Genomic DNA, 16200 nt, shown 5'->3' with positions numbered 1-16200 from the left:
TGCCTCAGCTTCCACAGCTGCATGGCAGCGGACGTTGCAATTAAAGCTTGACTGCAAACCACGCATGTCCTGGGACCCCGACCCATTATGGGACGCAGCTGACACGGAGCTTTTAAACCGGCAACTTATATTTGCGGCGTAGCAATTCTGACGTATCGGTGCAGCAGCTTACAGACGGAGCTGCGCAGGTACGTATCAAACAGAAAAGAAGCGGAAAAAAGCAGCACCTTTTTAATGCCGCTTCTTCCCGCTTGGGGCGTGCGGGGGGCGTGTTCATGACGGCATTCAGGTAAGGCCCGTCTGAAGGCTCTACCTTCATGACGTCATGAGTACATCCCTTTTTGCCCATCTGTAACCCGCCACAGTTGATGACAGAAGGGTACAAATGTACCTGGTTTACATGCTGAGAACTCAGAGAAAGATTTATTTTAGATATAAGAGCAAACAATATTGGAGATGCAGATTCAGAATTGGAAAAAATGGTAAAATCAGAAAATAACCATCGGATCAGTAAGTTTTACAAAATGTTGCTGAAATTAGAGATGGAGGACAAACTAATAAAACCCCATATGATAAAGTGGGCCCAAGATACTAGTTGTTGCATAAACCTAGACAAATGGGGAAAAACTTGGTAAAAATGAATAAAATATACCTTAAATTATAATTTGAAAGAAAATTTTTATAAAATGTAATATCGTTGGCATCTTACACCATATAAATTGGCTAAGATTAATAACATGAGCAAAACATGCTGGAAATGTGAAAAAGAAACGGGTACATTTTACCATGTATGGTGGAATTGTAAACATGCAAAATTATACTGGAATGAAATTCGCAACACAATGGAAAATATATTAAGGATCAAGATGGTTAAAGATCCAAAAGGTACTTATTAAGCACGACTCAAGAGGAAGATTTGGAGAATAAACATGGTAGATTAATATTCTGTATGATGACAGCCAGTAGATTGATTTATGCATCGAATTGGAAAGAAGATTATCACCAAATTTAGGTGACTAAATTATATGATTTAATGAAAACTGATAAATTAACACAGATAATTCAAAAAAGACCACTTGGAAATTTCAAGAGAGATTGGAATCTCCTGATCATTTACCTAAAATATGAATGGGGACAAAACCGGTTTATACGTTTGGAATGAAATAGAACAAAGGGAAATATTAAAGGAGAAGGGAGTAAAACACCAAATTAAGTATTTTTTTTAGTTTTCTTTTTGATTTAAAAATTATGTTGTAAAATCATCTAATCTTTACTGAAGATAGACTTATATAAATATATATTTCAGAAGAAGCTGAAAAAAAAAGGAAAACAATGTCTATTCTAGTGATGTTATGTAGGTATATATTTAATAAAGAATATTTTAAAAATCCTCCTCTGTTGCTCAGCTGTCCTTCATAGCTTTTCATCATGCTGCCATCACAAACCTAAGGCTAGATATCCACCAGTTGGCCTTAAATACATAGAGAAAAGACTGGTTTGAACATCATAATAACCACTGTGTTGATAATTAGGCTGTTTTCTATATTCTCTTGCTAAAAAATAAAATTGGTAGTCAGATAACTATTTTTTTCAACTCAAGAGTTAGTTTCTGGTTTAAAGTCTGATGTTTAGTGGTATCCTGTGTTTTGGTGAAATAGCTATGATTTTGTTGACCATGCTTTTACCCCTTTTATTGATTTTTTTTCACTTTTAAAAATATAACCATATAACACTTTCCTTTTGCAGTCTTCCCTGAGCTCTGCCTCAGCATCCTCCTTTCAGTCACATGTGCCTTACAGTCCCTTCAGAGGCATGCCGCCCTACAGCCAGCTTGCTGCCAGTTCTTTAATTGGCCAGCAGTATGCAGCCTCTCTTGGTTTAGGTGAGTGAAAAAGATCTAGTTCTCACTGTAGTGGTAAACCTGTTCAAATAGCAGGTGGGGATTCCAAGGAAAGCTGTTCAATTGTCTGTGTCAAGAAAATTTGTAATATGGCAGAGGAGAGGTCTTGTTTTCTCCCTATAAAGCTGTGGTTGCATTTGGGATTTGTTCCTTTAGGGGAGTATTTTGTCATATGAACCTTCATTTGTAGTCTGACGTGGACAGTCTAGGCATAGATTTACAATCTACATTTTCTACAAGAGAAATAGCTTTGAGATACACAGAATTTTCATCATTGCTCAGTTGTTAAAGATATGAACATATAGCACCCATTACCTAAACAAAATTCACTTCATAAAGTGAATGTAAAACTTGTACAAGTAATCCACTTTTATGCAGGCTACTCAATGTGCAGTGCAAAGAAAAGTGCTTGGATCAAAGATGAAACCTTGATGCTAATCCCAGCAAAAGTATAAACTCATTGCCATTGCTATTTCTTTTGGCCTCAATTCCTCATTTGTAAAATGAGGGTAGTGGTGTGGTTAGATTATGGTAGAAAAACAGTAGTTTATTTAGACTGTTGAGGGATCATTTTTTCTGCATTTGGATGAAATCATTTAATCTGGTAATGGGGAAGAAGTGGGCAGGCTACACAGTGTGTTAAAAATTTTGTGCTTGTATCTAAATTTTTATTGGCATCTTAAAATGTATACCTTTTAAAATGTATTGGTATAAAATTCTAATTCCTAATATTCTGTAACTGAATGACTTGACCAAAATATAGCTTGTTCCTGGTCTAATTCTTCCTCGTCTCAAAAGCTGTAAAACATTGAGCCACCTGTCTTCCCAACATGTCTGGAAGTCTCCACTGCCTTGTGTCTCATTGGTATCCCTCTTTGCTTTGTCTTCTTCCTTCCTGTCTTTCTAGAGAAACTGGTAAGCCCTCCAACATCAGCAGCTGCTTCCAGTCCTAGCACTTCTTCATCTCCTCAGCCAGTTTCAGAGCCTGACTTGTCATCAGAGCCACACCTGCTGTCTTCTAAGGGTAACAGCAGCTTGAGGATTCCAGTTATTTGGAAGAACTGCATGCTGTTTGCAAAAACGATTTTGTCTTTTAATCCCTCCCCCCTTCTTGCTCCTGAACAGAGTAACATCTGCAAGGATTACTGCAGTAGTCTGTTTCTGAAAACCTTGGTGCATTTCTTCTGCTCCAGGTATTGGATTGGTGGATGGCCAGGAATTCTGCGCAGTGATTTAAAGCATGGAGGCAAAACTATAATTAGAGAGAAGGAAGCTATAGTATAGGACAAATGCAAATACAATTTGGAACTGGAAGGCATAGATAATGGGCAGATTGTATGATCTTTTGTCTAGGTGACAGTTTCAAAAAGACTAGCTGTACAACTTTTGGAATGCAAATTGAAGTTCAAATCACGTAAAGCTAGAATACTGACAATTAATAGGGCTGACTGGTCTTGGAATAGAACCAGACTAATTTTGTGACCTCTCAAAATTCAGGTTCTAGATCAGTGCATCCTATGTGCATTCAGTCAAAACTCTAGTCGATGAGCATGTTGCTTCTGCACTGTTAACCTGGTCTGTATTTTGTTGCAAACATGTGAGGCAAGAGTAGCAGATTAAAGTGCCTGCTTCTTTGTGTAGAAATTGCTTCACACATGACATAGACTTGTGTTTGTTTGTGTTTGCTTCTGAATGCTGTGATGCATGCTGTGCTTTTTCTGGCTACTATACTGTTTTTCCTATGCTTATCTGGATTCAGTTGCGCATTGTCACTGTTCAGCTTGAGAATGCTGTTGCTAGACAGTTTGCACTTCTTCGCATGACCGCTTGAATAGCTTGTTTTTTGGAGCAGACATACAAGGAAAGGTTTCTTTTCAAGGCTGCCGGCCTAACCAAATCACTTTCATAGAGAAATCTGGGGAAGCTTTATGGGTGCCTTGAGACTAATACTAGATGGCTTCTGAACACCTTTCAATGTGTATTCTGGGGAAGAGGGCTGTAATATATTGCCACATACAAGAGGTAAGTTGCAGTAAATTAGCCTGACAAATGTTTTTCCTCTAGCATTGCTTCAGCTAGGGGGTTAGAGACCTTTATTTAAAATACAGTACATCTTACTCATTATGTGATTTGCAAAGATAATGTGTCCAGGCCCAAAGTGTATCTGTATTTGATCAAGAGTTGTTCAGATCTACACTCTCAGCAATGGTACAATTGATGTAGTGAGACAGAATGAACTTCATAAGAAAGTTTTGGGTTTGTATATTGTTTGAATCAGGCAGATTTGACCTACCATATGCAGCTGCTTACTTTGTGAGCCAGCTGCACAGTACTGTTGCAATACAATGGTGTGAATATGAACTCTATTTGTTGGCTACAGTGCCAAGAAGAACTTTTCTACCAAAGAAGAACTTTGGTAATTTCAGTTTCTTTATATGATTTTTCTCTGCTAGCCAGAGTTAGAGATGGATAGAGGAAATAATGTGTGCAGAAGGTTAGGACCTGTTGAGTGACAGAGAATATATGGTGAACCTTTGCATGCTAGTGGAAGTCCTGCTGAGTTTCCTTCTGCTATTCACCACAAAGATTTCACATTTGCATGTATTAGATGTATTTTAAACCATATCCCATGGTGGGATACTGAAAAATTGATACACACGCACAAGCTGATGTTTGTCTCCATTGCCATGATGAAATTCTGTTAACAGTGGAAATTGTGGGACTGCTGTTTCTTGCTTTTGTTGAAAAGAAACCTGATTGATCCCAGCAGCTTGTCAAACCATTGTTGAGGCACAAGACAGGCGGATAACCAGAGGCATATAAATAAACAGACACTACTGGACAGCTCTGAGAACAGGTGTACTTGACTTAACTGGGTTCTTGTACAGACAGACAGTACCAGCTGCCTTTCTGGAGCCACATGCTATGATGGAGTCAAGGATCCAAATCTTGATCTCTAAGCTTGACAGATGTGGACATGTGGAAGACTAGCATCTGCAGTGAGACATATCTATCTAAATCTAATTTGACACCCATTGTTTGCCCCACATAATCCAAGTGGGAATCAAGAGGGTACTTAGTTACTTCACAGAATTATAGTTCCAAAGAGATGGGGAGGATGGAGCGGAGTGAGTGAAGCCCAAATAATCATGGAGATGTATATGGTGGTAATCCATGCTAATGCTTTGCAGTGTTGTACTTCAGCTAAGTTTTGCCCAGAATTGTGTGTCAGTTTGTTACATTTGAGGGTTTCTTAATGTCGCCATTGTAAACTAAGACTATCTTGAAAAGGTCGAAAGTCTGCAAACTTTATTCTCAGAACTATAGTAAACAGATTTGTGCTTTTTTGTCTTGAAAAGTTATCTCAAATGCAGAGAACATGATATGCAGATAAAACTTCCTTTGAGGGCTTTCTTTTCCACACACACTGTCAGTACATATGGGGAAAACAGAGGTATGCAAACTCAAATCTTTCTTAGGATCCAGAACTAACAGAGTGGTTATTGATGTCTTATTGGTTTTTTCTCAGGTGCTGCTTTTTCATCAGTCCATTCAGTGCGCAAAAGTCCTATGGTGGAGCAGGCTGTCCAGACAGGTCCTATTGACAGCAACCTGAATCCTAAAAAGATTCCTCCAGCCAAAGCCACTCCAGTGATCCAGCGCAACACACGTCAGATTCAACAGAGTAACAAGACAAGTGGTATTGACCCTTCAGAAATATTCCAACACTTTTATAATAGTAATAATAATAACAACAATAATAATAATTCCAATTCTGAAATTGGCTTGAGCTAATATCTGCTGTTACCTTTCAGCATGTTGATTATATTGAGTGAACAGACTTTCCTATTTTGCCTTAGATACAGTTGAGCCAACACCTGTACAAACACAAGGGCAGGTGAATGATGAGAATAGAAGGCCCCAAAGGAGGAGATCAGGTATGTTACCTGACTGAAATTCTCCACACTGAAGTACCTTCCTGTGCATTACCTCTGTAGTGTAAGATTGTAAAATTGGGCCAAAGACCATGGTTTAATGAATTACTGTTCCTAGAGGATTAAAGCAAAATGATATCTGACTGTGGATTATGGTGAAAGCATATCCATGGGTAAGACCCCATAGTTGGCACACGAAAGAGTTTTAAATAATTAAAACAAGTTACTGTGCTGACCCATAAGAAAAATCATAATTGAAGTAAAAACAACTTGAGTTAGAATTAAATCAGTATGTCTGAGATTGCTGCTGCTTTCACTGGATTTTAAGAGAATGGGCACTTAATTGAGTAGAATAGCCAAAGTAATGGTAAATCTGTGTGAAAGGCATATGGGGGTATGATTTAGCTGTGGGGAGGGGATTATTTGAGGAAGCCTTGACTGTGAATCCCAGCCTGACTGTATGACTGCACATGTGGGGAACAATACTGTTAGAGGTGTTGATGTTTCAAGGCATACTGAGGCAGCAAGCTTGCTAAAATTATCTCTGCAAGAGAATTTTTTATGTCAAAGTGCATAGCATTTATATCTTGCCATAAGCGAGGAACTTGTGAATTCTGTCTTGACTTGTCCAGTGTCAGATGAACTCAAGTTTGAAGATTCCACTCTTTTTCTCTGCAGGAAATAGGAGAACTAGGAATCGTTCTAGAGGGCAAAATCGACCAGCTACTGTAAAAGAGAATACAATAAAGTTTGAAGGTGACTTTGATTTTGAAAGTGCAAATGCACAATTTAACCGAGAGGAGTTGGATAAAGAATTCAAGAAGAAACTGAACTTCAAAGGTTTGTAGTGTTGCTACAGAGTTTCATGTGTGAGAGACAGCTGGTTGCCAAGGCCCCTTCTGCAATAATAATAATAATAATAATAATAATAATTTAAAGTCTTGTTGGTGTAGTTTTAAAGACAAGATTTTTCTTGTTCAGATGATAAAGTTGAGATGGGTGAAGAAAAGGGGGAGCCTGCAGTGACTGCTGAGAATTGTGATGGTACTGCAGATGAAGATCTCTTAGGACCCAACTGTTACTATGACAAAACAAAGTCTTTTTTTGACAACATCTCCTCAGAACTCAAATCCAGGTACCTGACATTTGGAATTTTGGTCTTTGCTCTCCTTAGTATTGTTCACTTTCAGAAAATAGTTACTGAATTCCCCCAGATACATTAGTCTTAAAACATAAACATAAAGCTACTTTTATGTATATTGTGAATTCTAATACGGAACAGATGTTAACTTTTTGACAGAAAACGTAAACTTATCTGCCCTTAAACATATTTGCTCCTGATCCTTTTGCATAGTTTAAATGAAATTATTAAATGCTTAATAATTCAGTTGCTCCTTTTTGTGAACAGGTTTGCCTTCCAGTTTGCATATAAATTGCATGGATTTACCCTTGCAGATTATGAAAATGAAGGGTTACAATTCTTTATTTAAAAATGCATCTGTATATCATTTATACATTATTTTGTATAAATGTATTTTGTACATTTTATAAATACATAGTTGGTAAATATGAACAGCTTAATCATGTCAATAGAGGTTATATCTCAATATGAAAATAGATGGACCATATGCTTCATGCTACTGCAAATTAAAAGTTAGTGTGGCTCAGACAAAACTTCAAAGTTAGCAGTCTTGAATGTGTTTATGGTTTGTGTGTTTTTCTGAATATAAGTCCAAAAGTCTCTATCTCAGTCTACTTGTGAACAAGGTGGCTTTAAGCATGCCAGTTCTAGTTGAGAATAATACTGACCTGACTTCACTGAGTTATAGTTTATCTTACAATGGGCCCTAAATCTTTTTTTCCCTTCCTTTTTCTGGCTGACATTAGTCTTCCAAATGTATTTTTGCGCTGGGGTAATGTTGTCTAAATATTGCTGCAACATAGGTTTCCCTTCCTCCTCTGCTTGAGCTGAGAGATAACTGGATGATTTAAATTACCTTTTCAGGTTCCTGGAAGCTTTTGCAATATACATAGTATTTCAGATTGTCTAGGAGATGGGTCTCATCCTAAAGTTAGGGTGTCTGCAATTTTTGTGGCTTAAAGAGCTGATAGGCAATTGTGGTGTGGGACCCTCAAAAGTGAAACCTAAATCTTGCATATGCATGAAATTCACTTCTGAATTTTGACCGAAAGAAAGGAAAGACACCATCTGCAAAAATAAGATTTAGCTTTAGAGGAGAATCACTGCTTCTGGAAGCTCTGCAATTTTGGTGAAGCAGGGCTTGGGTCCCCCAAAACAGGCAGGGAGTCATATGCTGCCCATCCACCTTTGCTGTTTCTCTATACAGCAAGTCTCTTATATTAATACAAAAGCTTAAGAGTTCATGTGGAAGCATTTGGTTGTATTGTTCGGGGATAGTAATTTGTCTTGCTCTTCTCTCTGAAGCAAGGATTAATAGCATGAACTTGAAGTGAAGAACTTATTGTAACAGGGGGAAAATGATAACTTGTTCCTTAGTTCAAGGCGTACAACGTGGGCTGAAGAACGGAAGCTGAACACGGAGACCTTTGGTGTATCAGGACGATTTCTTCGTGGTCGCAGTTTTCGTGGTGGATTTCGTGGTGCAAGGGGCTCTGGAGCTGTGCGGCGAAGTCAGGCTCCTCCCAGAGTGGGCACTGGAAGAGTGTGAAGTTTGCAGGCAAGCTATAACATTAACATACTTCAGGGTTGGAAATATTTAAGGAGCTGCACAAGAAAACTAAATTGTCCTTGTAAAAGGGGCTTAATCCCAGAAACCATCTAATTAGGCTCTTGTAGCAAGCAAAACTAGTCAAGTCTATTGCAGATAGGTCTCCCAATGTGAAGTCATGATTTCTGCTGGCTCTTCATTTGATGGTGAGCTAGTTAAGAATGTGAAGGGAACATTAGAATGTCTCCCCAAGCATATTTGTATATCGTGCTAAGGAGTACTAGGTAGCATTTGATAATGAATCTTCTTTCTCTTTTTTGCACTTTTCAGCAATGACTCACTTGAGTAAACAGTCAGATTAATTGTTCTACAACTGTAAAATGTGTTCATTTTTCTTTCTCTTAAGGTTCTCAAGCATATCTTGCTGCAAAGACATGTATATAGGAAGGAGGGAACAATCAGAACTGCTGCACTTAAAAACATGGGTGAATGGAGCATTATGTTCACAGGCTTAAACTCCCAGCACTGCTGCTTGTGTGTCAAAGCAGGAATGGGACACAGAAATAACTTGAAAAGGAGTGTGTTCAGAAACCACCTCTTCAAGGAGCTTTTTCTTTCTTTTTTAAAGTAGTGCGAAGAATTTGTGCTGCTTTTAGATTCCAGAGGCTGCGATAGCTGAATACCTAGAACACTTGTTCTTTTCCCTGAAGAGGACAACACAATTTGAAATGAATAAAAAATGAACCAAAGTCGTTTGAAACCAGCAACTTTTCTTAATTTGAGGAGCCAAGATTCTGCGGGTCTCCTGTTATTCAGCCTTCCTCTCTTACCTTTTCACACTCACCCCTTGGTTCAAGCAGATTATTTTGATGTACAGAAACAAGTTCTAGTGCAAAAAGTTGTGTATTATGTGGCATTGGGGATTGTTGCTTATCATGTGTTTGTAATTCTGGGTTCACTACTTCAGATGTTCAGCTTCTCTAGGGAACTGTACAACAAACTCGCTTGGAGTGCTGGTCACCCCTCCAAAACAAATGTGAAGGATCTGACCTGGACAGTAATAAGTGCCATTCTCTAGTCTCAGTGATAAGCTTCCATTTTCTAGTACTTCAGTGGCGTGTTCTGTGTCTGGAGAAGGCTTAAGGTTGTGTGATGTTCTTTCAGAAACCCATAAGAGACTGAGATCCTTCCTCCATTCTGTTCCTCCCTCCCTCCTCCCACCCTTCTCTCTCTCTCTCTCTCTCTCTCTCTCTCATTAAATGGGGAAAATCTAGGTTTCTGGTTTCAAGTCCCCTTGGGGAAAAGAGCAGTACGTGCTTTTTGTGCTTGGAACCTGAGTAGGATATTTAATCCTCAGAATATGGAATAGGGGGCTAAATGAAACTTGGGGAGCCAGCATGTTCAGTTCCTTCTAATCCCCCCTCCCCAAGCTCTATAAATAGTTCAGGTCATTTTTTTCTGTTTTTAAAATGGCTGGGGGCAGGGCTTGAAAGGTGGGTGTGTGGGGATTATAAATTTATGCATGAAAGTGTGTTAAGCCTTTAGTAATAGGCATGTGTCTCTTTTGTAGCTACAGGACTGTTTTGTTGAAAGGCCTCTAGTGGGTGCCATTTCTCCCCCCACTCCCTTCATGGCTTGCATTTTCAGTTCCTCCCCTAGGTCATGGCATTGATTTAAGTTGCTGTAAAAGGCTTTAGTTTTGTAGGCCTTCATCATGAAGTATGCATTGTGGTGAGGCTGCTTTATGGAGTCATGTAAATTGTAACTATAAATAAATATATAAAATGTTTACCTCTTCTCATTTTTTTTCTGTCGCCTAGCAGTTTCCCTGTAAGCCTTGGAGACCAAAATGAATAGAAGTACAGTGCACCCGCACCATACATGGGCGCACTATACACGGCTTCCTGCTTATGCACCAGCTGTGCAGCAATATAAACAATGGCACATGTGCCGCACCGCCACTGCATGTACATGCCCAATTGTTTCCTATGGGGCGTGAGCATATGCAGATTTTCCCTTAGGCGGAGGGTCCGGAACGGATCCCCCACATAAGGAGAGGGCCCACTATTACCAAAGTGATTGACAGTATTAGAAAAACTTAACTAATCCTGGGTGAGAGTTGATTTCTGTGCTTCATGCCAGCAAAAGGTAGAACAATCAAAACAATTCAGTAGCATCTTTTCCATCCTGGTTCCTTTTAGCATGTAAGAATACAGTGGTCTAGATGTGGCTCTAGCTCATTCTCCATACATATTACAGTGCGTCCTTGCCTTACGCGGGGATCCGTTCCGGATCCTGCCGCATAAGGCGAATTCCGCCTATGCTCGAGCCCCATTGGAAACAATGGGGCTCATGCATGGCGGCAGGGCGCGCGTGGGGCGCAATGGGCGCGCACGGCCATTCAGTTGAATGGGACGCGCCGCCCCGCGGCTTGAGCGCGTTTGCTCAAGGCCGCGTATGGCGGGGGCGCACTGTACATTCTTGAATTAAAGGGTATGACAATAACTTACATGCTACATCTGGTGAAGTATACTATCTGCTGTTAGTGGGTGACATGCATATATAAATGAGAAGGGCAGTACTGCTATGAAATATAGACATGTAATCTGACAGTTCTATGTAGGGCTTAAGCAGAGTGGTGAAAGGAATCTGGTAATAACCTAAGATTCATAGAGAAAATCTATGATGGTAAGCTATTTTAAAATCCGGTGTAAATTCTGTGTAAGTCACTTTGTTTTTAAATTCTGCCCATGTTAATAAAACATACCTCCTTCCTCTGCTGAGTGTGTATGTGCCTTCCAAGTTGCCTGTTGATTCATGGTGACCCCTAAAATTTCATAGGAGTTTCTTAGGCAATGAATACTCACAGGTGCCAGTTCCTTCCTCTGAAATACATCCTACAGCACCTGTTATTGGTTGGCAGTCTCCCATCCAGTCAAAGCTGACTACGTAGCTTTCAGATTCATCTTTATTATGGTCATAGACCAGCTACATAGCTTCCAAAATCAAATGGGATCTTGTGTCTTTATGGTATTTAGGCTAGCTTCTGTATTGATGTTGTGGGAGTAAATTGATCTCATGGGTTCTATAGGACTCCTTTGTATCTGTGAGAATAGCTACAGTGCAAACCTGGACCACTATCTTTTTTTACTAGAGCATGAGCTTACAGTGATTGTATGGAACTGACTCCCATAGATGTCTCTACCAGTATTATGCTCAAGTACATTACAGTGGTACCTCGGGATACGAAATACCCAGGTTACGAAATTTCCGGGATACGAAAAAATCCCATTGGAAATAATTGTTCCAGGTTACGAATGTTTTTCGGGTTACGAAAAAATTTTTTGGTGCTTTTCGGCGCTTTTTCGCACGAAACGCGGCTTTTCCCCATTAGCGCCTATGGCAATTCGGCTTACGAAGGCTTTTCGGGTTACGAAAGCGGCCGCGGAACGAATTAATTTCGTAACCCGAGGGAGCAGTGTATACAGATTGATCGTGAGGGATAGTACTTAAGAATCTGACCTTTGAGTTTCTGCCTCTTTAGACAGGGGTAGGGATTGTGATGTTCTCCTGATGTTATTAAGTTACATGTTCCAGCAGCCCTAGCTAGAATGCTCAATGGGAGGAATGCTACAATTTGTAGTCCAAATTGATGGCTGCTTGGTTCTTAACCCATTTTAAGATTCCAAGTGTTATTCTTGAGTGTGTGGATAATGGCTAATACTTGAAGATTTCTAATGGTCAGATTTCAGGCTGACAACATAGCTCTTGGTCTTTCACTATTATGAAGATAATTTGAATAAATTATGTCAAATGAAGAAAGTAAGAAAGTTTGACTAGTTTGCATAGTTCAAGAATTCATGCTTTCCAGAATTTTTACTATAGAAAGTAGAAACCGTTGACAAAGTTACATGGGCAACAAAGGTTGCAAGTTTCTTTTGCATGGGAAGGCAAAGGCTTTACTAAACAAGTGTTAATGATGTTCAACCAAAGCCTGTGGCTAGAAGAACAAAACAACTTTGAGAAAAACCGTGAGATGTTCATATGACACATTGAAAGCTCATACTTGAGTCAATCAGTGATGAATTGGTATTGAAGATTTGAGCTGACGTCTTGTTCTGTGCTGGCCATGTATGATCCTCTACCAGTGTACTTACACAGTATTGATGCAGCCATGGCTGCCATAGTCTGGTGGGAAGTGAAACATTATCCATGACAAGACTGGCCTTTAAGGTCCAGTGTGGTTTTCCTGAATGAGGAACTGTTTCCACAAGGGGGTAATGGATTTCACTTCAGGCAACTGTAAAAAGGACCAGCATACTGCACCAAAATATTCTGGCCAAAATATGACTAGCTTTGCTGTTGTGTGCCTTCAAGTTGCAAACCTATCACAGGGTTTTCTTGGAAAGTTTTTCCAGAGGAGTTTGCCATTGCCATCATCTGAGTTTGAGAAAGTGTGATGTACCTAAGGTCACCCAGTGGATTTACATGACAGAGCAGGAAATCAAACCCTGATCTCCAAAGTAGGCCAACACTCAAACCACTACACTATACTAGCTGTCAGTATAGTTGAAAAGTAAAGCTATAAAGCTCAATTGTTAGATTCTTTTGTACATTTAATGCTTAGTTTATACCAGCAATTTAACATTCCATTTTGAGTTTACCATTGAAACAACAATTTTATTTTACACTAAACATCTTCAGTATCAAAAGTTGCATTCCTTTCAGTGTTCAGAAATTCATCCCCCCCCCCCCCCGCAAAGAACACACTCATCAGATAGAATTGCCTTTATTCCTCTTCACAAATATTTCATCACACGTGATACTTGGCTCTTGGCATTAGTTTCAGGGTTTGCCTGGCTGGCACTTCATGTACGTACTACCTTTTCAGGCACTGCCTCTTCAGGCTCTTAAGGACAGAACATGAAAGGATGGAAGGAATTTACCACCCATAGTATTTTCCCACTTATTCTCGTTTTTAAAGCTACCCTGTTCTAGAATGTCTTCTAAATGGTATGCCTTGGAAATTGGGGATTTGCTTTTGAATCAGCAGCTAGCAGGAACTAGGAAGGAAAGTTTGACGTGCCAGCCTGTTCCACCTGCTTCATTGGAGGTCTTATAAAATATGGTACTGCATTCAGGATCTTCCCTCTGTAGACTCAAAGGTGCAATAAAATGGCCTGATTTTTGTGCTGCAGCCTGTAGGAGAATTCTTCCGTACATGCTGACAGACATTGCTTTCGCAGCCGTGCAGACATGGGAGCGTCTATCATATGGCTGGATGCTGCAAGTCTCTGTATAGTAAATTCATGTGAGATACGAAAGTTGCTGCCACGAGAAGGAAAGAGCAGATAGATCTACTTCAGAGAGCCTTAATCTGGATCTAATGCACAAGGTTTCCCTCCACAGCAAGAACTGGAAGCAACTAAATAAATAAATGTAAATGTGAAAACAGAGGGTTTCTTATATAGGTCACATACTAAATTTGTGAAATCTTGTCAGAACGCCTACAGAAACTTATTTAAAGCCGTTCAGCATTGGGCATAGAATCACACACAGTTGTTCCCTAGCCTTATACGCACTACAGGGTCTCTGAGCTTTATATTGCAGAAAAACTTTACAATTTGGTCTTGGTCCTTTTAGTTCTCCCCACCACCAACCTAAAATGGGAAGGATGAAGTCCCAGTCAATTCTATGGAAAGCTCAGAATGGTCAGCCTGTTTAAAAACCTTTGAAGAAGGAAATGTCACCACTCTCCAAGGCAGCATATTTGTCGACCAGCTCTTGCTGTCAAATTCTCCCTAATGTTGATATGGAACCCCATTTTCCTGTAGCTTGAATCCATTGCTCCAGGTCCTCTTTTCTTGTCCAGAAAACAAGTTTGCTCCATTCTCAGTATGACACCCCTTCAAATATTTAAACAGGGCTATCATATCACCTCTTAACCTTCTCCAGGCTAAACATACCCAGCTCCCTAAGTCTCTCCTCATATTGCATGGTTTCTAGACCTTTCACTATTTTGGTTGCCCCCTCTGGACAAGCTCCAGTTTGTCAACATCCTTCTTGAATTGTGATGCCCAGAACTGGACAATAGTCTAGATAAGGCCTGATCAAACCCTCTGGAATTTAGACCAATGCACAAACCACAATACACTGACTCTTGAGCATGCCACCTGGATTGTAGCAAGGTGGAAGAACACACATAGTACTAACTGCTTAGTCAAATGTATATGGCTATATTCCTTTTATCAGTTTGGCATGCTGATAATTTTAAACATGAGAAATTGGCAAATTAATTCACTAGCATAAATATTATTTGAACAATTTGGATTGGTGATTTATAAGAAATGGCATGGAAATTGTCACTACTGAATTTAGGTGAGCATCATTTATTACTTGCTCTTTCAGGTCTCTGTTTCCTTCCTCCAAACTTTTCCTTCCATGAGGCCAACAAAGTCCATGACAGGATGTTGCCTGGGAATGGAGGGAGTCCAGTATATTTAAGAACTGGCAGGTTGGGGAAGGCGGTCCCAAGGCATAGGATTTCATCTTATGCCTCTTGTTCATTTAGTTTAGTTTGCCACCCTCACTAACATGCACTTCACTTTTTAAATGCACTGCTTGATAAATGGTGATTTATTTCAGCTAGAGGGTAATTCACAAAATGTGTAAGAATAAGTGGAGAGCTATGAAAATAAGTCAGTGAATTAAGAGTGGAGCGTTCTTAATCTGAAAATTTAGAAATTCTGAGCATATTCAGACATTTTTCTCAGTAACATATCCTTTCTGCCTCCCCACTTGAAATGTGGCCCTTTCATTCAGGCCTGGGGGGGGGGGGACACTTAATTTCTGGCCTAAAAGTTCTAAGAGCCAAAATTATGACCATTGATTGCATATCATACCACAATATGCAACAGAAACCTGTGTGGAACATCATCAATAGAATGGCTACTGTGAATAAGGTCACAGTGTATTTCTACACCACAGAAAGACTCCATAGAAGCCCATTCTCTGGATGGCACAGATGAGCAGTCCATAAATTTGAGAGCATTCTGAAATATGGCTTTTGTCTTGGTTTCTGGCTAAAGCAAACAAATAACCTCCCCATTCCTTTCTATTCTTTTCCCCAAACTGAAGCTTCTGCACAATAATCCCAACTATCTGACCTGGGCTCCAGAATCACTCTTCCTCCTTGAGGTCTTCTCTATCAACTCCATCAGTCAGCTCAACAACACCTTTCCTGCCACTGCAGTAATTTCTCTTCTGCTTATGATAGAGGGGAGGAGCCATTCTAGAAACCTAGCAGACTAAAGCATATTATAAAACTCAGCATTTATTAGGGAATCTAGAAAGCAAGGTGGAACCACAAGAAAACAAATTGATAATTTAGCAAGTGAGTAGTTAATTCTAAGTTCAGTGGACGGTAATAATAAATACTCATTTCTACTACAGGTGTGGGCTGCTTCCAGAGGTTGAAGGGATGCATGGGACCTCAGAGAGCTGCAATACCCCCCTCCTATTTGTAAAATTGGTTTTCAAAAATCAGGGGGAAGGCAGATTGGCTTTATGGGTGTCATTTTACCCTGTCCACACACAAATAGTTTTAGATCTAGGATAGGCCTTTAAAAAGTGAACCAGAAATTGACAACCAACTGCCTTCCTGTTTTAAAGAAAG

The 16200-nt window shown here is 39.7% G+C and overlaps 1 protein-coding gene across 5 annotated transcripts in view; it reads left to right on the top strand.

Annotated features, from left to right (window-relative positions):
* LSM14B (LSM family member 14B) overlaps window positions 1-10314 on the top strand; it is a 42382-nt gene extending 32068 nt beyond the window's left edge. For 3 of the 5 annotated variants that reach the window (XM_042462664.1, XM_042462659.1, XM_042462663.1), the window contains exons 3-10: window positions 1747-1882; window positions 2808-2924; window positions 5430-5600; window positions 5761-5838; window positions 6514-6675; window positions 6817-6970; window positions 8354-8534; window positions 8932-10314. In XM_042462664.1, the coding sequence (XP_042318598.1) occupies window positions 1813-1882; window positions 2808-2924; window positions 5430-5600; window positions 5761-5838; window positions 6514-6675; window positions 6817-6970; window positions 8354-8525 (924 nt within the window). In that variant the 5' untranslated portion in view covers window positions 1747-1812 and the 3' untranslated portion in view covers window positions 8526-8534; window positions 8932-10314. The remainder of the gene's footprint in view (window positions 1-1746; window positions 1883-2807; window positions 2925-5429; window positions 5601-5760; window positions 5839-6513; window positions 6676-6816; window positions 6971-8353; window positions 8535-8931) is intronic. The other 2 variants (XM_042462661.1, XM_042462660.1) reach the window with 2 other exon arrangements.
* The last annotated feature ends 5886 nt before the right edge of the window (window positions 10315-16200 follow it).

Source organism: Sceloporus undulatus, chromosome 4 (assembly GCF_019175285.1).
Source record: "Sceloporus undulatus isolate JIND9_A2432 ecotype Alabama chromosome 4, SceUnd_v1.1, whole genome shotgun sequence".
NCBI classification, from domain to species: Eukaryota; Metazoa; Chordata; class Lepidosauria; order Squamata; family Phrynosomatidae; genus Sceloporus; species Sceloporus undulatus.
Note: the sequence above shows the minus strand (reverse complement) of the source record. Positions and strands in the feature narration are given on the sequence as shown.